Source organism: Triticum urartu, chromosome 4A (assembly GCF_056163025.1).
Source record: "Triticum urartu cultivar PI428250 chromosome 4A, HENAU_Tu73, whole genome shotgun sequence".
NCBI classification, from domain to species: Eukaryota; Viridiplantae; Streptophyta; class Magnoliopsida; order Poales; family Poaceae; genus Triticum; species Triticum urartu.
The window spans coordinates 571,361,756-571,386,868 of NC_141876.1; the positions used below are offsets into that span (position 1 = coordinate 571,361,756).

A 25,113-nucleotide genomic window follows, 5' to 3' on the forward strand; every position below is an offset into this window, starting at 1 on the left:
AGCCAGTTCATGTCTGTCCAGCAAGCGAAAGCCCTTGAAGCCTTTGAACGTATTGAAGCCTTTCAGTTTAAAGTTCATGGCTTCAGAGAAATCAGCAAGGAAGGGTGGCAGAAAGCGTCGTGGAGAAACATCAAGAGATCTGCCAGATGACCTCTCAGAACTGTACAAGACAGATCCTGAAGAGGATTACAATCAGCGCAAAACACGAATCCAATGGATTCGACGCTATTCGGCAGAACAGTGGTTCAAGTACAGATTTGTGACAAAGGAATATGCTGAAAAGAATGCCATCAAGCGACCATGGGGAGACATCCTCTACAAAAATCTTCAACCCAGGACCAGAGATGAAGCCATTGAACAAGGCTTCTATCCCTGCATGGTCCGTGGACCACAACCTGCGGATGCTGACCCATCGTCACTGCTATGGTGTCGTGACGACATTCTGTTCAAGCGCAACTTTTAGTTTACCCAGAACTCAGTGAAGCAGAACAAGAAGACATTGGGACTAGACTTCAACCATGGTCCTTCTGCTCCAAGGGCTGACGGCACCCGTGATGCAGAACCCAATGTCGTCGGTCCTTTCTACAACCTTCAAGGTCTCATCACCCATATCTTGGTTCAAGGGACAGCCGTGAATGAGCCTGCAGCTGACGCTGAATCAGATGAAGCGCCTGCAGCGCCGAAGCCAAAGAAGTTGAAGAAGTCTAAAGCTTCAAAGCCTGCCCCTTCACCAAAAATCTCACGGGCGAAGCCACTAGCAACTGCACCTCCTGAAGACAGTGTGCAGTCTGAAGATTTGTCACGCATCTCCAAGCCCCAGAAGGTCAAGATGCCTCTGCCACACACCGGCCAAGAGCTAACTGCTGCTGCCATTCTGCGCAATGATGCCATTGATCTATCAAGTGATGAAGATCTTGCAGATGACGCTCTTGAGCAACTCATCAAGAGCAAAGAAGAAGTATAAATCTTCAATGATCTGCCGCTCTTTGATGTAACAATCATCCACAACTTCATTGATGAGTGGTTTGACACGCCAAACATCAGCTTCGACGATCTCCAACTACCAATTGGCCTCAGTGTCGCCTTCCATGGCGCCATTGCTTCAGAGTTAGCCATAGCCCAGCACATTGTTGAACTGAAGCAGAAGATTGACTTTGAGAAATCTCAGTTCAAGAAGCATATGGCCAAGCTCAGCGTGCAAGACGTGAAAAACTTCAAGATTATGCTGCACGAGCTCAAGGAAGCCTTTCTAAAGAAACGTGCAGAAGCTCAGGGTTCTCGTGAGCGCATGAAGGTCCTGACTGATAGGTGTGTGCAAGCCTACAATGAGGCTGAGAAGCGCAAGGCCCTTGGGCGTCCTGGCATCGACCCCAGGATGGCTGCCAAGAAGACGAAGAAGCCCGCTATGGCTGAACCCGAAGCACCAAGGCAGGAAGCAAATCCCCTTGTCCTCCCAACTAGCATGACTGGCCCGAAGCCAAAGGCCAGGTCAATCGCTTCAGAACTGAAGAAGACCAGGACTGCTGAGGCTGAAGCAAGGAAGAGAAAACATCCTGAAGCCTCTGCTACTGCCCCCGCCAAGAAGAAAAGAAAGACCAAGAAGGAATGGGCTGCTCCCACAGAGCCCTTGATTGTTGAACCCATTTCCATGGTTCACCCCGACGCCGATCCACAAGAACGTCAACTGACTGTCCATGAGCCTGCTTTCACAGAGGCTCATGAAGCTGAAGACTTTCCAGCAGCTGATCCCATCGCTGCTGAAGACATTGGTCACCATGACCATGTTGAAGATGATGCAGCCCTTCCTCAGCTAGAGCACCAACAGGTATCATCGCCTGTGCTCACGCACAGCGAATCATCAGCATTGGTCGTCCACTGACGCCAATTGCACAGGATGCTTCATGGACGGATCGCCCACAAGAGGAAGAAGACTTTGAGACCCAGCCAACAGCAACTCCACAGGTGTCACCCGCGTTGCGCAGGCTTCGCAAAGGTCCAAGGCCTCAAGTCTCTGCTGAAGACAATCCGGCTGCATCAGCCGTTGAAGAAGAAGTCCCACAAGTTGCTACTCCCCTGACCCACCAAGAAGCGGTTCTCGAGGAGAACGTGATCATGACCGACCCTCCTGCTCGTCAAGTGGAGGTTGAACATCTTGAGGCTGCCACCACCAACACCACTGAAGCCACTGACGCTGTCATGGCTGAAGCTAATGTGGAGCCCTCACCAACAAAAGCACCAGAAGTCAACGAAGCCACTGATCCCGCCGCTTCTGTTCCTGCGTCTGCTGCTGGTCCCCAGTTCGACTATCATGTTGAGCACAGGCCTCAGGTACAGAAGCCAATCCCAAGATTGCCAAGGTTCCCATGTCCTGCATCAGCACCTGGCTCCTTTAATATCAATGGCTTCAGAGCAGACAACACATTCTTCAATAGCTCCAGGAACCCCTACTCAAGGGAAAGAATATCATCTGATTGGTTCTGGAGTTATCCGCAGCGAAACTATTACTCATGCGTTCTTTACCACCAAGGTCGCATCTTCCCACACAAGTGCCTTGACATTGAAGCAATAGCTGGTCTGCCCTGTCTGGAAGAAGCTCTGGATTGCTTCAAAGAGGTTGGACTGCTGCCATTCGTCACTGACCAAGAGCATTGGAATGAAGAGTTGCTGCTCCAATTCTATGCCACACTTCACATCCGCGGGTATAGCAGAGATCCGAAGACTTGGGTCCTGGAGTGGATGACAGGAAACATTCATCACGAAGTCAAAGCCTTTGACATCATTGAGCTCACTAGTTTGCCCACTCCTGGCGATCTCTACGAGCATGGCTGTCAGCTTCATAGTGAAGCTATTGAGAGCATCTTTCAGAAGACTGAACCTAATATGAGTCAGATGCTCAGTATGATGAAGCCATTGCCCCAAGATGCTGCTTATCCCACGGAGTTCTTCGTTGAAGACCTTGAGTATCTGCCAAGAACCATTTATCACATCATAAGGCGAACTCTCTGGCCAATCAAAAGACATTCTCCCCATGCCAAGCTGGAAGGTGCAATGAAGACTTTGGTCTTCTATATTCTTCATGGAAAATGCTTCAATACACAGGATTTCTTCATTCGCCAACTTGCTGCATCTGGCTCTGATCTGTTTGGTTTGAAGTTCTACGCCCCTTGGGTGATGCGGCTGATCAAACTTCACTCCACTATCTCATATCAGCCCTCTGCCCGCAATCATCGGATCTTTTTGCCTGATGTGGATATGTCTATTGAAGCCATCTATCCTGAGCCTGCCAAGGAACCTCTAAGTCTTTAGAATGCAGAGCATCAAAGTTTTTCTCAGAACGTTGAAGGCATTGAAGCCGTAACTCGTGTGTATCCTTTGGCTGGCACTACACGTGCATCGCATCCTGCTCTCACTGAAGCCACTAATAGCACCATTGCCCAACGACCCAAGAAGCGCACTCGTGTTCTCAATGACCGAGAGCTTCTGGTGGCTCTTCATCAGAAACAGGATAGGCATCATGACTGGCTGAAGCGTCAAATGCAAAGCCTCTTGGTGGATGTTAATCGCATTCACAATCTTGCCACCAAGAATACCTTTGTTGCTCATGAAACCTCTCGACGCACATGGAAATGGCTGACGCTGCTGTGTTCTGAAAATGATCTTCAAGAGGATGGCTTCTCTGAGCGATTCAAGTTTGAATCCACACCTCCTCGAAGGGCAGTGCTGTGACGAACTCCATCTCTTGAAGACTCTGAGTTCTCTTCCTCTGCTGCAATTGTGAATGCCAGAGTGATCGAGGATGAAGACGATGCTACTTCACCGCCACCTCCTTCAGCACGCTTCGACTCTGCTCCAAGCTCTTCTGCACCGCCAAACACCACCAACGACCCTGCTGCTTCACCTACTCTTCATGGGAACGAGTAGATGCTCTATGTCTTCAAACCTTTTTGGTCCTTACTGACAAAAGGGGGAGAAGCATATGAGTTTGATAGTCTTCAAGTGGGTCCATATGGGCGGGCGCTTTATATTTTGCTTCGTGCTTACAACTCTCGTTTTGCTACATTTGGTTCTTTGAGTTGTAACACTTAAACTCGATGGTCGTCTGCTACTTATTTGCCACCTTGTGTTGCGATGATAAATTCCGCATGTGCGACGATAAATTCCGCACTTAGATCATTCTGCAGACGTCCATTTTCCATTATGCATGTCATTATCTTCACATACTTTCTCATGCATAGTGGATTGTCATCATAAGTTGAAGTGGATCTCCACAAGTACAACCTGCCATGTGCATTTGCATTCCAAAAGCAAATTACTTATATGCACATCTTCAGGGGGAGCCCTTGCAACTTATGAAGACACTTCCTTATCGTTTACAATTTCACAGACTATATTCCCTGTTGAAAACTTCAACTAGTTTGTCATCAATCACCAAAAAGGGGGAGATTGTAAGTGCATCTAGTGCCACCCCTAATTGGTTTTGGAGTATTGACGACAAACCTAGTTGAGGGACTAATGTGTTTGTGAGAATTGCAGGATAACACAGGTAGAAGTCCCTCATTGATTCGGTTTTCCTACCAGAGATGACCCCTAAAAATGTATGAAGACATTGAAGTCAAAGGTGGTATATGAAGATATTCACATTGAAGACTATGACAAGAGAAGACATCGCATGAAGCCTATGGAGCTTGAAGACTTAGATCTTTCGTAGTTCTTTTTCTTCCTCTTTGTTGAGTCATAGGAACCACCGTACTGTTAAGTGGGGTCCAAGAGAACCAGTCAGAATGACTGAAGTGATGCTTAAACAAAACCTATGTCTTCGAGTAAAGACTTTGAGAGCGAATCTTGTCCAGAGTCGGACAAGTCAGCTTTGCTTGTAGCCCAAGTAAAGTTGATGTGTGAGTTTGAAATCTGACCGTTGGAACACGTGTCAGTTCCTTAGTGACCAAGGGTCATTTCGGACAAATCAGGTCGGGTTGCCAAGTGGCTATAAATAGCCCACCCCCTACAACCATAAATGGTTGGCTACTCAGATTCAGAGTACGGCTTTTGTCGTTTGAGAGCAACCCACCTCGAAGCCTTTGAGAGAGAATTCCTTGCGAGGATAAAGCCCTAACCACCCAGAGCCAAAGAGAATTAGGCATCACTTAAGTCTTCTTGTCTGTGTGATCTGAAGACTTATTACACTTGAGGACTGTGCATCCTCCAGCCGGTTAGGCGTCGCGTTCTGAGCATCCAAGAGACATTGTGAATTACCGGTGAACGAAGTCTGTGAAGGTTTGGGAGTCTACCTTGAAGACTTACCAGAGTGATTGGGCGAGGTCTGTGTGACCTTAGCTCAAGGGGAATACGGTGAGGACTGGGTGTCCTGAGCTACGTGTTCAGGACTGGGTGTCCGGGACTGTGTGTCCTAAGGTTTAAATACCTAGCCGCCCTAACCAGACGTACAGTTGTCACAGCAACTGGAACTGGTCCAACAAATCATTGTCTTCAACGAGTCACTGGTTTCATCTTCCCTTCCCTTTACTTACTGTTACTCCTTGTGAAGTCATTGTATGATTGCACTATCTTTTATCTTCACTGAGTGACTGTGTTTTCTGTTTGGCTTCATAATATCTTCCTACCCGATCCTTACTACATTGCTGCTATTAGTCATTGTACTTTCACTTCATTGAATACTTGACTATGGCTTGCCTAGTGTAGTCTACCTTCCACTGCAGGGTAATAGGTTTATTTCTATCGTTCGTCTTCATAACTTCCACGTTTTGAAGACTTTCATAAAAACCGCCTATTCACCCCCCCTCTAGTCGATATAACGCACTTTCAATTTCCTTGTGTTCCTCGTACCCAAGGTTGTTGATTTCATAAATTTATGCGCCGCCGCTGTGGGAAAAAATATGTTGCCCCCACCTGGACTCCCGTGCCTCCTCCTCCTAGTGGAATACGAACACAACCGCTGCCTCCCTTGGACTCAACGACTCTGGTGACCACTAACGGCGATGAATGACATGTGTGCCTTGATCCCCAGTGATTTAAGCCTCCCTTGAGCGACGACGGCGAAGGATGGGGACGGGGAGGCAATTTGGGAGGTGGTCGATGAACGATGGAGACAGGGGGCTATGTATTTTAGGGGAGAAATTTTCACGGCTTCATGTACTAGCTAAACAATTTTTTTTCAACAAAAAAAAAACAATCTGCATGCAAGTGGGCCATGGGCCATTGATTTATTCTTGAATATGGTGATCAAAGTGAATTTTTTGGACAAGTCCAATGACCACCGAAGAATTTCACTCTGTTGCTGGCCTACTGGCACATACATGGACGGACAAATTGGTCAAACTGTACGCCATGTAGGCATAATACAGAGCCAAAGCAAATGGGATGACCGTCAGTGCTCACTGTTGTGACTTTCGTGGCCGTATATTGGGTATTCCTAAATCCACTGACCGAAGTGAAATTTGGTAACGAGTCAAGTGACCTGTGGTGAATTTATCTACCATAGACGCATTCAAAAGTTCCATTCGGGGTCACCATGTGTGGCTTATTGATGGCGTCCCGATCAGGTGGGCCGGGTTAAGGATCCCCTTGCCGGTTCCGACCTAGGGAACTTTGGGTGGTCCATGACGATCTGCAAGGAAACCAGAAGCCTTGCCGTTCAAGACAAGGACTTCTTATCCGTGGAAAACTCATCTCCACCAACATAGCCGAGTAGGGCTCCTATTATCCTAGGCTAGTCGATAGATCATCTGCTGAAAACTCAGATCATCATATCTAGATACACAACAATCTCATGGTAGACCACGTATACTTTGTACTCCATCCCAAATCAATACAAACACAAGCAATGTCAGGTATTATCTCTTTGAGAGAGTCCGAACCTAGGTAAAACCTCGTGTGCTTGGTGCCATCGCATCTAGGCTACTAGCTCGGGACCATCTACCCGACATTCACCAGAATCGACTCTGTTATTAGTGGCCCATGCAGATCCAAAAAAGTAGTCGCACCTTCAGATTGGTTCCGGCACGATCTACGCACCGGAACGGGTCTTTGTTGCCTACTCGATTGGTGACCTCGGTCGGGTAGGACTATGTCTCATGTCGGACCCGTCAGAGATCGATGAGCATCTTCATCCACATCAACTTCAATCTCAGTTGAGATCATGGACAGATTCGTCCATGGAGCTCTGAGGCTTAACGTCGACTTTGCCCTCATGCGACTGTGTAGAATTTTTTGGACACAGGATTCGTTTTTTCCATCCCCACCTCCTGGAGCATCTTTTTCACGATTCCTCCAGTGGGATTGAGGAGAATTCAGTATAGAACAACCCTATAAAATTTCAGCGTGTTCCGACAGTCGACGTTATACCAAGACCTTGTCGGGACGGAAATCCACATGAGTTCGAGAGAACGAGTCCAACGGCCAACTCTGACATCCTTTGGAAGATCCAGTCGTTCAGATCAAGCAGAATTTCCTTATCAACAACACCTCACATTTGAGTTCAATCCGTCGGGGCAAACTACGAGGGATCGCGAGGAGTGCATCAATTTACGAATATATTTTCTGCGCAAAAAAAAATCCAATCCGAGTTCATCTTTTTTCATGAACGGGCTATCAAATCTGTTTTTTGGGGGATTTTTTGGTAGGGTATTGTGTTTTGTTCTCAAACATACGCCTACAAATTTTGATCCTTTTTCGAGGTGCTCTTCACATACCTATACTTTTAGGGGATTATCCCCGACCCAAATACGTTCGCCGGGGGAGTGGAGTCAAGGGGCAGCGCGGGTGATCGTTCTGGAGCAGCAACACACAGTGAGGAGCGAACGGTGCAGCTGTGCACCATGGGGGTCTCGCAGTGGAGGTGTTGGCGTGTGGGGTGTCCTCCTAGAGGCGCCGGTATGGGTGTGGGAGGTGGCGGCGCGGCTGGACCATGGAGGACGTGGAGCTCGACCAGGAGGTGTTGCAGGAGCAACGGCCATGAGTCGATGCGGTGGTGCCTTCATGGAGGTAGCGATGCGGATCAGATATGGGCCCGATATGGGCTCAGGGTCATGGCCGCTGCACGCCTGTCCTCCTGGAGTTGGTGTGACTAGCTGATGAAGGTGTTGTCGGTGGCCCTTGGCCGCTGGATGCCGAGGAAGGTCTGGCGTTGCTGTTTTCTCTGCCGTGCGGGAGGTGGAAGATGGGTTGCATGCTCTTTGCCATCTGGGGTGTTGGTGTATCACGATGTTATGTCATGACGGCGAGGTGTTGTGGTGGCGGCGGAGTGATCCAACACGGACAGTGTTGCCCCAATGCGGTGGGAAGGGATGGTGGTGTGCGACATTACTGATGAAAATCCTACCCTGTCTTCAATCGGTGATGGCGGCGACGACGCCTGTGGGTGTCGTTTCCCTGCTTGGAGGCGTCACTGAGGTGTGTTGGCATGTCCCCTCCTCGCTTGGGTTGCTGTCTTCGGGCGAAAGCCTAGGTCCGTTGGTGGATCAACGACGGAGGCGGTCTCAACGTTGTTTCTCTATTGGGAACATCGCATGTGTGGAGGCAAGGCCTTGAGGTACTGCGTTGTAGTTCTCTTGTTGTGTTTGCCGGTGGTCCAGGTGGATCTTCATGGGCACTATATACGCAATGACCGGTTAGTCCAAGAAAGATGGTTTCTCAGGACTGACCGAGTCCCTCCACCCACTTGTCGTCTCCTTTTAGGTATTTAAGGGTGGGTTGGTGCGTCGGTAAGAAAAGTTCAACTGAAGTTGTTGTTTTTCAAGGTATCCGGTGTTGATCGAGGCGCGACTTGGAGTTTTTGTTTAGGGAACACCCCTTTTGCGTTGTGTTTGTAATGGTTTGTGGTGGCTAATCTTGCGATTACCTCGGTGTAGTGTTTGAACTACTATTGTTGTTTGTGTCGAGATGTAGTTTCTGTATTTATCTTTTGCGTTCTATAAAATACATGATACGCCTAGGCATACTCTCTTGAGGAAAAAATATACGTTCAATGTCCATGATTTCTCATTTTTCGGATGGGCGGCCTCAATGATTTTTTCAAACTATTGAGGGTAGTCAAGGTATACGAGTGACGGCGTCACTGCTCTGATTAGATTGCCTTCATTTTATTGAAGGCATGGCACTATTTGTTACCATGGAGAAGATGATTCCGAGAAATTTTCACTCTAAATCATAGTTATACGAGTTAGTTTGTAATTCCTTACATCCATGATGGCAAGCATTGTATCCGTAATTTTGTCAAGTACAAATAAAATTATGCGTAATAAAAAAAGCAAACTCTGAAAAAAAAATTAGAAGTGTTTACTACGTAGTAGTTTCGAGCATCTGCTTAAAAGAAAAACAGTTCATAAAAAAAACAGTTTCCAGCAAAAAAAACTGAAATCTGTACACAGAAAGAGGTAGTGGTATTCCTCTATCCTCCGGAAAGGAAAACAATTATTACCAAAATAGATAAGATAAGGATCCGACGCGCAGAAATCAATTTACGTCGAAGCCTAAGCAGAAGCGTGTTGTGCACATTTCAGCCTTTACAGATATCTTCTCAAAATGGGCTAAAGCAAAAGCGAGATTTCGCCATTGGAGTCCAGAAATTCCCAGCTAGCTTACAGCTCAAGCGCGCAGACCAAAACAGGTCACATGGCATGGCATGGCATCAGGACGCGAAGAAAAGAAGAGACGATGGATGAAAAACAAAAGCGAGCAGGCAACGGCGCATGCGGCCATGTGACCTCGCCCGCGCCGATCGAGACGAAACCAGAGCTCCGCACATGGCTTTGGTCCTCCCGTCCGGACTAAATCGACAGCGCAACGAGCAACGGCCGCTCTCATCGGTTTACCGTTGTCGTCCTGCTATAGCCTTTCGATCCCCGTACCACGCCGCATCAAGATTCAAGACAGGAGGTAGGCCCCTGATCCGGATGATGGGTGAGAATTCAGCAAATTCCACACGGCAGAGCAAACTGCTCGAACAGAGCGCGTAGTCGAGTAGCGTTGCAGATTAGGGTTTCTTGCCATTTTTCGCGGTTGTGGTTAATCGGAACGAGTTTTTTTTTTGCGGGGTTAATGGAGAACAGATTCGTACATCCAGGAGCGGACATCAATCAGGTAACAAATGAAAGAATTCTATTGATGATGATAATCTCGCGCATGCGTAGCGCAACACGGCGGTGTTACATAACTCACTCCCCAGCTCAACAAAGAGAACCGAAAAAGAATCTCGTCGGAGTATAAACAACGTTGGATCAGACTCAGAGCCCCACGGCGGCGGCAGATCGAAGATCAGCTCAGGACCCTCGCTACATCTAGAACATCATGGCGGCTGCGACCGCGCCGGCGACGGCGACGAAGCTGGCGGCGGACGAGTACACGGCGGAGCTCGCGGGGGCGCCGGTGGGGGCACCGATGGGCGTGGCGGAGACCGCGGAGGGCGTCATCGCGGAGGGAGCGTCGGTCGGGGCGTCGGTGGGCGGGGCCGGGGGCGAGGCCATCGGGGACGGCGACGCGGCGGTGGGCGGGGTGGCGACCGGCGCAGGGGCGGTGGCCGGCGACCTCGCCGGCGGTGCGGGGAGCGGGGCCATCCTGGGCGCCGGCATGGGGCCCTGCGCGGCGGCGGCGACGGCGAGGAGCGCGATGACGGCGGCGACCACGGCGAAGCGAGCCATCTGGCTGTTGTTGTTGATTGCTGGTTCAGAGAGGAGATGGGACGCGATGGGAAGCGAACGCTTGGGCTCTGGTGTGGAGAGCGGAGAGGCTGTTGAGTTGTGAGGACTGGGACGGGGCGAGGAGGCTGGTATTTATAGCGGGAAGGCGATTTTCCAAACGTCGGTCGAGGCAGGCAAGGCAACAACAGCTGGAACGTTGAAGCCTCGGGCTGTCGTCACGGGCAGCGACGACGCGTGAGACCAGACCAGAGCAGAGCAGTCTGTCTTCGCGGGGACGGCGCCGCGCAAAGCTGAACTCTTCGCGCCGCGGCACCGCGTCGTCCCGGTGGTTAATGTGGACACGTTGTGTAGAAGGTGAAGATTGGATGGACGTGTGTGTACAATTTTCTACCGAGGCTTCGAGTCGGCGGCTGTATCACGTGTGGTTCGTGGTCGGTGGTCTGGCAGATTGGGGAGGAGTAGAAGTTTGGCTTTGCCAAATTGGTGATAGAGAACGTAAATGATTCAGTTTGTCTAATTCACATCTAGATGTTTTTTAAAAATGTCACATCTAAGCTCCAACAAATATATAATGCAGCAACAAGAAATAAAAAAATTAGGACAAAAAAAATAGACCACAAACAGAGTGGAAATCAGTTTAGATGTGACATAGTTATACCACATCTAGATGTGTCCTAGACAGACCCTAAATGATTTGACTCCACCGACTCATCGGTCGATCGGGTTTGGTCAGACTCGTCGCCCGTACGCCTCCTCTCCTCTGCTCTTCTCCGACGCGCTATTTCTGTTTTTGAGTGAGTAATTCTGACTGAGTCGCTATATGGGCGTGATCACCGTAAAAACCATTGATAAGATGATCTTTGATCGAACAAAATCACCCTAGCAGAGTCATCAAAAATTATGGAGGGCGCTTCATATCAAGCCCACTAACCTCCAATTCGTAGATTGTTGGCGTTGGTTTGGAGCGCACAACATCCCTAAACAGCTCGCGTGGGAGGGATGTTTCACCTTCCCCATGTCTCCCGTGCTGGCCCCGTGGCCCGTCACAAATTGCCGCCACTTTTTTCCGTCGTTAGTAACTAGTATAAAAGGCCCCATAGCTTCCACTTCTCTTCTTATCGCCCACAACCTACATTTTCCTTTTCGCCGTCCACAGCCCCCACTATCATCACCGATGGAATGGGTGTTGTTCTCGGAGGAGGACGGGATCACCATGAGGTGTTGTTAATAATTAGGCTAACCATCTTGTGGGATACATATGGATTTCTTCAAGGATTTGTAAGTGTCCCTGAAAATGGTTAATATAATCTTCATCATTAGGTGGGAAGAAATCGACGACTTGGCGACCAAACAAGATGTGTGTACAAGTGCGAGATTTGTGATGCATGGGTGTTCCTAGGCGTGTCTGATTCATATGTGGCCCAGCGGGCAGCAGACCGTTGCCACCCTTGGTCCGGAGTAGCACAACGGAGGCAACTTTGGCTGTTGGCGCTCACGGCGTGTCATCGGGCGTGCGTCGGCCACTCTAGCAGATGTAATAGATGGTGGACTTCCGCACTAGTAGTGACCGGCGGATGGAGCTACGGTCCACGGCTTGGTGGTCATGATTCAGATTTGGTCAGCCAAGTGGGAGTGGCGACCTTCTACGGCTCCACAACATCGATGGTCACTGAAAGATCTTCGGCGATGTTCATCTATGAAGATTCATCGGTTGACTTCGCCAGTGAGATGCAAATAATGAACGACGACTAAACCCAGCGGGATGGTTGTGCAGCGGCGATGTTCGCATCACATGTAGCTGCTGGGATCGCGGAAAAGTGATGGCGACAACACTAGAGTGACTTCGATTGTGGTGCTACTCAAGCACCCGGTCGCGAGCTCTGGGGTGAAAGCCAAGGTCTAACCCGGGCTGATAATATAACGATATTTTTACGTCGTTACTTTATTGAAGGCACTGCGCGGGTATGCACAGATTGATTATTCAGGGTAAAAAATTTATTCTGGTCTTAGTGGTTAGATCCGGTGACGGTGACGCTTGAGTGTCGCTCCCTTCTTGAAGGAGTAGATGATGTTGCAGAATCTTGCCGTCTGAATGGTGTCATGAGATGGTTGATGTTGATATGGTCATTGTTAAAAAATCGTTAAGTGCTAGCTGCTCGAGGTCGGAGAGTAGGGAATTAATAGGCCAAATAGGGATTAATTGGCAAGTTAACTGATTAAACGGACGAATTCTTAAACGTGGGTTGTTCTTGTGTGTGTTTTTGTGTGTGTATGTTAGTGTTGATTGTGTGTATCATGTGAAGAGATCAGGTGTGTTCTTTGTGTTTGTATCCTTTCTATGCTTTTTCTTAATCAATAAGTACATCAATTATTAAAAAAAAATGGTGCCAGAGCTTGTGCCTTATGTGCGTGTGATCTGTGTGCGTGCATGGACGGATCAGAGTAGACGGACGTGTAGCTGTGGATGAGCAGCTTGCCATCGTCCGTGACGTGTACGTGCTCTAGTTGGCTGCATGCGTGACGAGCAACTCTGCGTGCGTAGAGGAGGCGGCGTCTCTGCGAACTGTCGACCGCGCCTCGCCCTTCTAGCACGACGGTGGCACCCTCCGGCACACCATCCCACCGTGGAGCCGATGCCCAGCGCCACCTCCTATCCGAACTCGCCCCCTATCCTCGTCGATCCTCTCGCCAATATGGAGCAGCCGGGATGCGTCGCTGACCAAAGCGCCCGTGAGTATGGAGGTGCGGGGTTTTTTTTTTCTGCAAAAGGGTAGGAGCGGATTTGGGGAAGGAAAAAAACAGCCAATAACTAGTGCGGCCCGCATGTAAAAATTCTTTTACCTATTAGCGCCCTGTTCGAAATCACGCCGCTCCACAGCTCCGCTACTGCAGCGGGCGGAGCTGCAGTTGAAAATCATGGAGCTGCGGTTTCCCCGCTCCGCAGACTCCGGAAATGGATGGGTTGCCGAACAGGACCAAGTTTTGGTAACTTGGTGTTTACGCATCACCTCCACGGCCTTCGTAACGTACATAGATAATTAGTATCGAACCTTTCAACATGGAAATTCTGCTAAATTTTCTTTTAACGCGTTCTCGCAAAATAAAAACAAAAAACCGCAACTGAGAGCGTGTCCAGAATGGGGAAGACATTCTGGTCCCTCATGTAGATGCATTAAGTAAAATCATAAGAAAAAAAATGAAAAATACAAAACTAACCTGACAACGAAAAGAGGGTTTGATGCAACTATTGTCCCTTTGATCAACACGAAAGATGAGATTTTACTGCTCTCAAGTGGTCTTTTGTTTTACAAATAATGTAAAATAAGTAAGAGCATCTGTAATAACTGACAAAAAAAATGACCTCAAGACATAAAAGCCGAAGTTTTGGATTTTGAACACAAAAAAAAGGTTTCAACAAGAGACCTAAAATCCTATGGGTATCAATAGTTTTTAATAGCCACCTAGATTTTGTTACCAGGATCAAAATATATGTCAAAAAAATCCAAAAATGTGGCGCCAACCCCATTCGACGCTCGGTAAGGTTTGGTGAGTACGCACTAACCGATTCCGACTGCCGGCCATAGCCGACCACCCCGAGCCCTGTCGCCAATCCAGAATCTCACCACATTGCCCCGACGTCATGTGCAACCTTCGCCACCACCTCAATGTTCCTCCCGCCGTGGCCTTGATTTTAGCTGCACTAGTTGTGTCCATGATGCTCTGTTGCATCCAGGAACTGCTCAACATCTGCGCCGCTTCCCACCGCATCTGATTTGGAGGTGCGCGACATGCACGAGGCTGTCAACCGCCGTCGCAGTGGGCGAGTTCACGAAGCTCGGGCACGCTGCCATGGCCGCTCATTGCCTCCCTCCCAACGGGCTTTCTCACCCTCTGCCCCCTCCGCCTCCTGCTCTGGTCGCCAAGCGTTGGTTCACCCACCATCCCGCCTAATTCCAGCGTCTCTGTCGTCGGGTCCACCCTCCAGCCTCTCCATCGTCGGATCTTTATGTTTCATTTGGATTTGAAGTTTGAGTATCCAATTTTAGGTATACTGTAAAAGAACAAAAAAAAAATACTCCGGCCGTTCCATAATGTAGTGCATATAGATATTCTTGAAAGTCAAACCTTACAAACTTTGACCAAGTTTATAGAGAAAACTATTTATATCTACAATACAAAATTTATACAATATGAAAATATGGCTTATGATGTATCTAATGATATGTCTGTGGTATTCTAGATGCATATGTTTTTCTCTACAAACTTGATCAAAGTTTATAAAGTTTTACTTTTTGAAAAATCTATACACACTATATTGTGGAACAGAGGGAGTAGCTACCTAAATCTCCTCTCTCCTCATAAAAATGGATTTAGGTGGCCAAAAAATTGGTTCTCTATTGGGCTACAAGATCACACTGGTAGATTGCTCGTGACTAAATACGAATTAGATGAAAGCTTTAGAGTTTTCTAATCCGGTATCTTCTTTCTGATATGTACGACAAACACCATTATAATTTGTCAAACTAGTCCAGAAAGATTTTAATGGCATGAGTGAGGAAGTGGTATTCTCACCTATCGTTGTAGTTGAGTTGTATGAATTTACGTGGATGAGCATACCAAGGCTCTTCGATAAAAAAAAAACCCATTTTCACGTGAATGAAATTTTTTAGTTGAAACATTTCGTTGCATGGCATTCCCTCATCCTTACACTAAAATCGATTATAAGTCCTCTACATTGCTTAATGATCAATTGTGTTAACACAAGACTATCTTCCTTTTTGTCTTCTCATAAACTCAGATTATTATTCCTTTTCCCATGAGTGATAAGGTCCAAATTTGGGCTTGAGTATTGCACAAGTAAGTTGTGTGGATAATACAAAATAGTTATGTAGTGACCAACTACTAGACCACGACCACCGAAAGGAACTAGCAAACCCACACGATGGCGCAACTCGGCGTTGCTCCACGACCACAACCCACTTTGGAAATGCTCAGGACCACTGCTAATCCTCACCGACCACGCCGGGCTAGGGTTGAAATGAACTCAACGGCGATAGAAATCCCTTCCCCATGAATGTGTGGACGGTGGCCGCCGCCCCTAAGCCGGAAGCCCGGGTGTTGTCCCAGATTTGGGCAACTACCGGCACTTAGAGGGTCTCCCATAGATGCTAGCTGCCAAGGTGGACAATAGCCCCGTTGCCCGCGTGCACAACTCCACTTAGTGGGGGTCCTCCTTCGTCCGCGAGGAGCAACAACACTGGCATCTACAAGGGTAGGGTTAGGGGAAGGTAGATGGAGGAAGACGGGAGAGGAGATGGAAAGGGAGGAGTGTCCGTTAGACAATGAGGGAGGCCAGATTCGGCCAACCACTCGTTGGCTACACGGTAGGAGCGCTGGATGAACGCACGCCAACTACCAAGGAGCCAACAGGGGAAGGAAATGTCGGCGACGTGGCAGGGGTAGGTGTGATGAGAGGAGCCCCACCGCTTACTACTGGGGATTTTCTCGGCGGCATGGACCGGTGGAGGCGTGGGAAGGAATGGTTAGGGCGGGATCAATAATTGGCGGTGCAAGGTGCCTCCAGTGTCGCCCGAATTGGACGACGTGGGGGTGTTATGAGTATTTTTTTGGTGTTCAGTTTTTAATTTTCTTGGATCTACCCCATTTAAGATTGGTCTTTTTTAAATTTTCATGAAATGAAAATTTTTGGTTGTGTTGGACGTGTCAACTGTGTGCATTGTGTTTTGTAGAGACAGTGCATTCATAGTACAAGCATATCATCTCGATATATTGATTGAATATGTTCTTTACCAAAGATAAAACAAGAAGCATCACGAATAATTTTAAATAGAACGTAGGATAATTTAGTTGCAACTTTCGAAATCTATTACAGTGATTGAAGTTGTCACTCTGCTTTCCGGGGCAACTTCAACATGCCGGAAAATTTTGGGAATTGAGTGTAGGTCAGATTGGTTAAGTTCTTCGTGGTGGAACCAGCCCACCAGAGTTCAAGTCGTGGACTTGACGCTGGTGCTCGCGTTTTTCTAGATTTAGTTCAGTCTTTTCGCCAATATTTGTTTAGACTAGCCACAATGGGTAGGAACATAGACTAGTAACATGGGCACATGTTACTAGTCTATGTTACTATCTCTATAGTAGGGAGTAACATATGTGTGGTAACATGGAGCACTTCATTTATTAGGCTATAGACACATATTGCCTTAATATGTGTGATGTTACTTATACTAGTAGTAACTAGCTATGTTATCATTTTCATCTCTTTCTTCATTCATTGCATGTCACATCATCTATTTAACCTAGATATGTGTGGTGTTACTACCTATGTTACTCCCACTGTGGGTAGTCTTAATGGGAGGAGACGTTCTCGTCGACTACGAAGTGCCGGTAATGACTTCGTCAATCTTGAAATGTTGTGTTGGCCCAGTCTTTCGAAGATGCTTATAGGAGTAAGGTGTACGTGGGTATATAGCGATGAGTGTTTGTATGTGTATGTAAAGGCCTTCAATTGTACCGTGTTAAAAAAAACAGACTGAAATTTTCTACTCCGAAGATTTTACGAAAACAAAAACTTTCCGACTTCCCGATGAGAGTGCTTATTTTGGCAATTATCTAAATTTACTGTATGTCTGATTGTCCGACAGTAGCAGTTTTCCCTGCGTGAACAATGGCAATTATGAGAAACACAAGGTTTTACTTGAACGAATTAGCCAGCGACGGCATGACGAAATGGAAAACGTGCTTTCTGTTGTGCACCGAACGCCACGAGTTCGTTACGGTGTTGACTTCCGCACAATCATCACATGCTCAACCAGAGGAGACACGAGTTACAGGTTGCCATGTCGACTCATAATGCTGGTGTGACGAGCTGTCACAAGTCACAACTGTGGAGCTCAACTAAAGAACAGCAAAGCTTCCACCTTCCTCTTCCTCCGGATCATTCATCAGTTCTTCACCAATCACCATGTCCAAGGTAAGAGCCGATTCCCCAGCCCCACTATCGAAACCATTTTCGTTGCTAACTACTGTATGATTTAACTCTGCATTTGTTCATCTGGTCTCTTTTACAGAAGATCGTGCTCAAGGTGGACATCACCGCCGAGCGGTGCAAGGCCGGCGCCATGAGCGTCGTCGCCAAGCTCCCAGGTACGCATAAGCTTGCAGAAGCCAAGGACCGTGTATTTATTTGCAAGTTCGTGCTCGACCATCGGTTGTAATGCAGGTATCAAGTCGATGGCGGTGGACGGCGAGAAGGGGACGCTGACCGTGGTGGGGGACGTCGACGTGGTGCGCATTGCGAGCGCGCTGCGGAAGGCCAAGTTCACGGCGGTCGTCGTCAGCGTCGGGCCTGAGGTGGAGGAGAAGAAGCCCGAGCCGGCCAAGAAGCCCGACGAACCAAAGAAGTCTGAAACGCCCAAGCCGGCGCCGCCCTGCTGCTGCTCCGGCCCCGGCAATGCGTGCTGTCCCCGGCCGATGCCGCCGTACCCTGGCGCGGCCATCGTGTGCTACGAGGAGGAGCCCGACGGCCATTGCATCATCGTGTGATTTTGCAAGCTACTAGCGAACTTTCGTGTTCACTTCTTATTTTTCTGAACTTTTTTGTATTCACCTTTTTGTCGGTTATTTTTATGAAGCGTATCATAAATTATGATCATATTTGGCACTGGAATTTCCCTTGGTTTCTCTAGGGTGTGATGCGCTTGTACATTTGACCCGCAAAAAAATTGGACGCGGTTAGCTAGCGCATGTTTGCTAGCTAGTCTTCCTCAACACACATCTAAGAGCAACTCTAGCAAATTTTTCGCATGTGCGGTCGTCATGTAGGATATACAGTGCTCCATCTAGATATGAAGGACATGGCGGCGGCTGTGCATAAACACAGAATCGCCAAAACGGCAACCTTCATAAATTTTAGATGTGTATCCCGCTTACTTGTCATAGATTGCAACTGTTGTTCCCAAAAATCCAAAATTCATAACACGCTAGATTTAGACTTCAGTTCAATTTCATTCCTCACCTCGCAAGTTTTTCAATAATGGATTAAACATTGATCTCAACTAGGAATTCTATATGCATTTACAAAATGGATTTCAAGAAGGACTAAAACGATTCTCTGCTAAACTACGAGTTCTTCATCCTCTTCGGAGTGATCTCGCAGTCGGGGAAGGCTTTGGCTGCCACGACATCCGCAGCCACGCGGTCCACCAACACCTATGTATCATGTAGGCGGCACAAGTCCACAATCTAGAAAGCCGGCATGAGCGTGCCTGCCATTTCTGCGGTGGTGGCTATCAAAATGTGATCAAAGTACACAAAAGCGGTGGGGAGGTGGCCGCAAACAACGTCCATTAAGTCTTAAGGCGGACTTCATCATTAACCCACTCTCTCTCGATGCGGTCCTCTTTGGTCTCGTCAGGCAAAGGTCCGCAAGGAGGGCACAGCCAAACCGACATGGTAACAGGGGAAGAGAGGACGGCGGCTGGCGAAGGGGGGCGATGGGGTGTGCGTTTTTCGTCAACAGGGATGGGGGAAGAGTGTGGTTCCAACGAAGGAGGGCAATGGTGGCAGTACTAATTTAAGAAAGGCGAGTCTCCTCTGTGTTCTACAGCCGTCGATGCAGATGTTCCCTGCTCCTACCAGTAAAATTGAGTAATGCACATCCGAAGATAAGCTGAGAGAAACAGGCACATACAAAAACCACGGGAGAAGAATATAAGGAAACAAACGAAAGAATTGTATATTCATAAATAATCTCATGCATGTGTAACAAGATTACATCGCAATGTCGTATAATCTTCATCGGTCTCTAATAAAGAATCCGTGGAAACAATATAAATTGTATAGACAAGACGAAGCAGAGTCGTCGTCCCTCCATCTAGAACATGACCGCTACGGCGACCGCTCCGGCGACTGCGACGAAGCTGGCGGCGGACGAGTACACGGCAGAGCTCGCGGGAGTGCCGGTGGGGGCGCCGGAGGGCGTGGCGGAGACCGCGGAGGGCGTCATCGCAGAGGGAGCGTCGGTGGTAGGGGCCGGGGTAGAGGCCATCGGGGACGGCGACGCGGCGGTGGGCGGGGTGGCGACCGGCGCAGGGGCGGTGGTCGGCGACCTCGCCGGAGGCGCCGGTAGCGGGGCCATCCTGGGCGCCGGCATGGGGCCCTGCGCGGCGGTGGCGACGGCGAGGAGGGCCATGATGGCGGCGACCACGGCGAGGCGAGCCATCTGGTAGCTGCCGATGGTGATTCGGAGAGGAGACGAGGTGAGATGATAGCAAGCAGACGATGGAAGCTGTGCTTGAGCAGCGAGTTGTGGATTGGGATGGAGGGAGGAGGCTGGTATTTATCGTAGCCGGAGGCAGCCGGGAGCTGGAACGTTCAAGTCTCAGGCTGTCGTCATGGGCAGCGAGTCATCAACGACGCGTTAGTCCAGGCTATCCGCGTACAGGTGGAGATCTTCTCGCGCGGGGACGGCGCCGTGCACTGCAAAGTCGATCCCTTCGCGCAGCGGCACCGCGTCATGGGCAGCGGATCCGGCTTGACTGCTCTCTTGCCATCCTTCCCATGCTTCCATCCGTGCTTCTATTTTATTCTACGATTGTTTTTTTTTCTTTTTAATCTAATCATCTCTCCCTCTGATTCTAAGAGGATGGGGTTGCGTCTTATTTTGTTTCAATCAAATCAAGTCACGTATGCGGGAGCATGAATGGGCACACGTCATGATTGGATCTAGGAATAGTAATCTGGCGAGGTCTAACGACTAGACTAGTTTCGAGACACGTTGCGTACTTGCGTCGGACGTCAAGATCGGATCTACAGTACCATTTTTCCGTTGAGATGCTGCATCGCGTACGTTTGGTAGTCCGTAGTCGGTAGGCCAGTAGAATATTGTGCAGGATTTTGCCTTGTAAGCCAAATTGCAGCGGGGAAACGAGGCGATGGTGCTCCACAACCGTTTCGCCACTAGGGGTGCGTTTGGTTCACCACTCCGTTTTAGGCATTTCGCGTATTTATCTTAGTTGGGCCTGTTTAAACTAAATGTAGGCTAAAAAGGAGCAACTGCGTGTAATTTGGTTGACTGCATTAGGCTCCGTGCATGAGGAAAGCAATTTCTACTTTGTTATTTGGTTGCCTGCGTCACTGCTGTTATACAAACAACACGTTGTTTGGTAGCAAACGACATAAGATGTGATCATCACTTTTCACTAGTAATGACCATACCACACACTGAACATCATATTGTCCTAACTAGAAAACAAACAGCAGTTTTTCCTAGCTGCTAGCAAATGGCAGTACAAGTTATTAAGAGAAATACGGCTGAAAAGGGAAAAGTTTAACGATGCTAACTAGGTAGAAGTCCATCATTTTCCTCTTCTTCCTCCTCATCTTCTTTTTCTTTTTCTTCTTCTGATGTTGTTGTTGTGATGCTGCTTCTTCTTCTTTTCTTGTGTTGCTGCCTCTTCTTCTTCTTCACAGCATATTTGAGGTTTTAATATGACTGTTGTCACTTCAAACTAAGATGCTGGAGAGGCGAAAATATATAGAACATAGATTGCGCATGACTAATTATAAATTGGGAGGACACGAGCAAACTAAAACAACCTAAGGATCGCTCCCTCCCTCTCATATCGCTTCAGGGCTCCCTCGATCGCTCCCTCCAAGGCAATCAGGGGGCCAAACCCAGTGCCCCGGCCGCCGCCCCCTCCTCCCTCTTCTCCACCTCGCCGTCCCCAGAGACGTGCGCCGGCTAAGCCCGAGCGCCGCCGGTGATGGGGACAGCGGGGATCTAGGCTGCAGCCCCGCGGTCTGGAGGGACCGGCGGCGCGAAATCGCCCTTCGGTCTTCGTCTTTCCTGGCAGTTCGACGCTGCTCCGGCGGCTTCGTGGGGAGGGCGGACCAGGAGGAGATGTGGCCATGGTTGACTGGCCGGCGACGCCTCCGGTCATATCTGATCTGGCCGGTGCCGTTGGCGGTGGTGGCTATCTCCTCCATCGGAGGTGGTCGGCATGAGGCTGGATGGTCAGATCTCGAGATCCGCCATCTAGTTCCGGTTGCGACCCGGGAAGACATAGTTGCCGGTGAAAACTGAGCCGATGGCAGGCGATGGCGGCATTCTGCGTCGTTACCTTGATGAAGGCATCGTTGTGTAACTACTGTCGACCCACTCGTGTTGCTCCGGGGGAAATCCTAGGATCTGGTCTTTCAGATCGAACGATGGTGGTACTGCGGTATTGTTTTCTCTTTTGGGAGCATCGTTTGTGGGGCAGAGCTGGAAGGCAGAGGCAGGAGGTGGAGCGGATTCGTCATGCACGGAGCTTTCGATGGAGATGTCAAGTCATGCTTGACCGACAGGTGCTACGTTCTGTCAGGCCTGGTCGGCAGGTGCTACGCATGACTGATCTTCCAGAATCTTCGCGTCTGGACAAACGAGCGCGGGGCGATGGCGCCGTTGGGCACCGTTGTGGCGTCGACGAATGGACGGACTGGCAAGGATGATACAAACCTCTCTCCTGAAGATGGGTCAGCGGTTTGATGATGATGACGGCGTCTAAAACGTGTGCATGTAGTGTACGCTTTAGGTCTGTTGCACCGGTTGTGGGTTCCGATACGTTATGTGGATGGATCAGCGACGACACCAGTTTTAGATATGAGGAGTAAGAGCACTCCACATTATCGAGTTTCGTAGGTGTGAGTGATGGCTTTGGATGACTTGATGTATATTTTTGTTAGACCTATGTTGGATAATAAATAAATAAATAAAGATGACCGTACGCATCGATTGATGAAGAAGCCGAGGATCTTAACCTCCTTTTCCAAAAAATAAATAATTATAAATTGGGATATAAGCTTTGGAATTTTGTAACCGGATCTTCTCATCAGATATGCGGGACGATCATCGTTACAGAAAGTTAGTGGCACGAGTAAGAAACCGAAGTACTTTCACCCCTCATTCTGTAGTTGAGCTCTTCGGTATTTCTTTTACCATTTTTACGTTGAAAATACTTTTCACATGATAGACAAATTTGAGTTCCGAATCATCTAAAAACGGCCAGTTTCCTGTGTTCAACAGTCCTTGATGCTGATTTTCCCCAATCTTACACTTGTACAAATCAGAGAACTACCCTGAGAAGAACATGCTAAAATGGCGTTTGAGCAACATACTAGAGCAAAGCGGCTGGTAAGAATTATACTGAAACTGAATTTGTAGCCCGTAGTATATCAGAAACTAAGCTGGAAAGGAAAATACATATCCACTACAGGGTAATTTCAAGTATCAAATGAAAGAATTTTATATTCATATTAATCTCGTATAACAAGATTACATCGCAATGTCGTGTAACCTTTCCTCCGTCTATAATAAAGAATCTTAGAAACAATGAAACTGTGTAGACAACACCGAGCAGAGTAGCAGAGTCGTCGCTGCATCTAAAAGACGATGGCGGCGGCAACCGCTCCGGCGACTGCGACGAAGCTAGCGGCGGACGAGTACACGGCAGAGCTCGCGGGGGTGCCGGTGGGGGCGCCGATGGGGGCGCCGGCGGGTGTGGCGGAGACCGCGGACGGCGTCATCGCGGAGGGAGCATCCGTCGGCGCGTCGGTGGGCGGGGCAGGGGGAGAGGCCATCGGGGACGGTGACGCGGCGGTGGGCGGGGTGGCGACCGGCGCAGGGGCGGTGGCCGGGGACCTCGCCGGAGGTGCGGGGAGAGGGGCCATCCTGGGTGCCGGCATGGGGCCCTGCGCGGCGGTGGAGACGGCGAGGAGGGCGATGATGGCGGCGACCACGGCGAAGCGAGCCATCTGGTAGCTGTTGATGGCGATTTGGAGAGGTGATGAGATGATAGAGCGCGGATGCTTAGGCTCTGTGTAGATTGTAGAAGCTGTGCTTGAGCTGCGAGTTGTGCATTGGGATGGGAGGAGGAGGCTGCTATTTATAGAGAGATGCTTAGGCGATTCTAAATGTCGGTGAAGGTAGGCAAGAGCTGTAACGTTCGAGTCTCCGGCTGTGGTCATGGGCAGCGACGACGCGTGAGAGCAGGCTGTCAGCGTTACAGGTGGAGATATGTTGGCGCGCGGGGACGGCGCCGCGCAAAGTTGATCCCTTCACGCCGCGGCACCGCGTCGTGGGCAGCTGCCGCGTCCAACGTCAAGATTGGATCTTTAAGCCAGGGGAAGGTCCAACGACTAGTTTCCAGACACGTTGCGTCGAACATCGAGATTGGATCTACGATTTTTCTGTTGAGACTTCGAGTCGGCTGCTGCATCACGTAGGTTTGGTAGTCCGTAGTCGGTAGGCCAGTGTGCAGAATTTTAATTTTTTTTGCGGTGAAAATTGTGCCGAGTTTTGACTTGGTACTAGAAAGAGTAAGCCAAATCGCGGAGGGAAAATGAGGCGATGGTTGCTCCACGACCGCTTCATCACTGCTCCGTATGTTTCTAAATATAAGCCATTTTAGAGATTTCAATATGGACACATATGAAGCAAAATGAGTAAATCTATACACTTTAAAATACTTGTGTGCAATATACATTCGTATGTAGTCTGTGTTGAAATGTCTAAAAAGACTTATATTTAAAAACAGATGAAGTAGATCACTCACCAGGGTTTGCACCATGCGTATAAGTAGCGACGAGAAGTTCTATGTGTTATTTGTTTTGAGATAGCTCACCATTCATGCCGAATGATAGTTTTATGAGTTCTTAATTGGTATAGCTACAAGCATCCGGTACAGAAGATATGATAAAGTGCCCGTACAAAAGTGCACTACAGCACAATGGAGAAAGAGCAATGCAGTAGAGATAAGAGAGAGGTGAATTCTAGTTTTTATACCTACTTTGACATTTTTTACGCAGATGACACAATTTTATAGTTGTTCATCCGGATTACTCCATTTAGTGGATGCTTTACCGGTTTTTACCCCATTTACGGAAATTTACTCGACATAAAAAGAGATGAAATGGGGTACAAAATATGATATGCATTGAACATGCAAAATGTACAAAACCATTTAGCTGAAACTTCACTAGTGGGTGTGCACTTAATTAGCAGGACGGTACAAGATGCACTAGTTTTTCTTGCAAATCATCTCAACAAGTATGGAATACCAGGTCATTTTTCTTCTCTATCAACGCAATCATAACACATCGCTCTCACATGACTTGTTCTTCTTGAAGGAACCCCACACATGTGCCAGCTTATATTGAGGAGCAACACTTTTGTGGCGGTCTTTGTCCCACTTTCGTGTATTACATGTCGATAATGAGCAGGGAACAGAGCAACAAGTTTATTCTTCGGTCTGGAAAATGACACTAGATCTGTGAAATGACTTCGCATGACAAACCGTTTCCTGAGGCCATTGTTTGTACCATTTTTCACATAATTTAACATTTCACATATGTTAGATTCTTCGCATGACAAACCGTTTCCTGAGGAAACTCCCCTTCT

At 48.5% G+C, this 25,113-nt stretch overlaps 4 protein-coding genes across 4 annotated transcripts; 1 reads left to right on the top strand and 3 right to left on the bottom strand.

Moving 5' to 3' along the window:
• Positions 1–10,099: 10,099 nt before the first annotated feature.
• Positions 10,100–10,771, bottom strand: LOC147976725 (uncharacterized). The gene has a single exon (XM_087519004.1). It carries the CDS (start codon positions 10,653–10,655, stop codon positions 10,296–10,298), a length of 360 nt encoding a protein of 119 aa, XP_087375130.1. The 5' UTR covers positions 10,656–10,771; the 3' UTR covers positions 10,100–10,295.
• A 6,756-nt stretch (positions 10,772–17,527) lies between these two features.
• Positions 17,528–18,443, top strand: LOC147976726 (heavy metal-associated isoprenylated plant protein 2-like). The gene is made up of 3 exons (XM_087519841.1): positions 17,528–17,646; positions 17,744–17,819; positions 17,896–18,443. The coding sequence occupies exons 1-3, from the start codon at positions 17,638–17,640 to the stop codon at positions 18,216–18,218; spliced, it is 408 nt and encodes a 135-aa protein (XP_087375967.1). The 5' UTR covers positions 17,528–17,637; the 3' UTR covers positions 18,219–18,443.
• A 943-nt stretch (positions 18,444–19,386) lies between these two features.
• On the bottom strand, positions 19,387–20,002 carry LOC147976727 (uncharacterized). Its single transcript, XM_087519005.1, has one exon. The coding sequence runs from the start codon at positions 19,894–19,896 to the stop codon at positions 19,549–19,551; it is 348 nt and encodes a 115-aa protein (XP_087375131.1). The 5' UTR covers positions 19,897–20,002; the 3' UTR covers positions 19,387–19,548.
• Positions 20,003–22,944: 2,942 nt separating this feature from the next.
• LOC147976728 (uncharacterized) lies at positions 22,945–23,624 on the bottom strand. Its single transcript, XM_087519006.1, has one exon. The coding sequence runs from the start codon at positions 23,466–23,468 to the stop codon at positions 23,097–23,099; it is 372 nt and encodes a 123-aa protein (XP_087375132.1). The 5' UTR covers positions 23,469–23,624; the 3' UTR covers positions 22,945–23,096.
• Positions 23,625–25,113: the final 1,489 nt, after the last annotated feature.

Bases quoted from the DNA above. Each gene is read 5' to 3' on its own strand.
- LOC147976726 (XM_087519841.1), top strand. The intron at 17,820-17,895 runs GTACGCATAAGC...GTTGTAATGCAG, and splicing joins CGTCGTCGCCAAGCTCCCAG to GTATCAAGTCGATGGCGGTG.
- LOC147976725 (XM_087519004.1), bottom strand. From the start codon at position 10,655: ATGGCTCGCTTCGCCGTGGTCGCCGCCGTCATCGCGCTCCTCGCCGTC.
- LOC147976728 (XM_087519006.1), bottom strand. From the start codon at position 23,468: ATGGCTCGCTTCGCCGTGGTCGCCGCCATCATCGCCCTCCTCGCCGTC.
- LOC147976727 (XM_087519005.1), bottom strand. From the start codon at position 19,896: ATGGCTCGCCTCGCCGTGGTCGCCGCCATCATGGCCCTCCTCGCCGTC.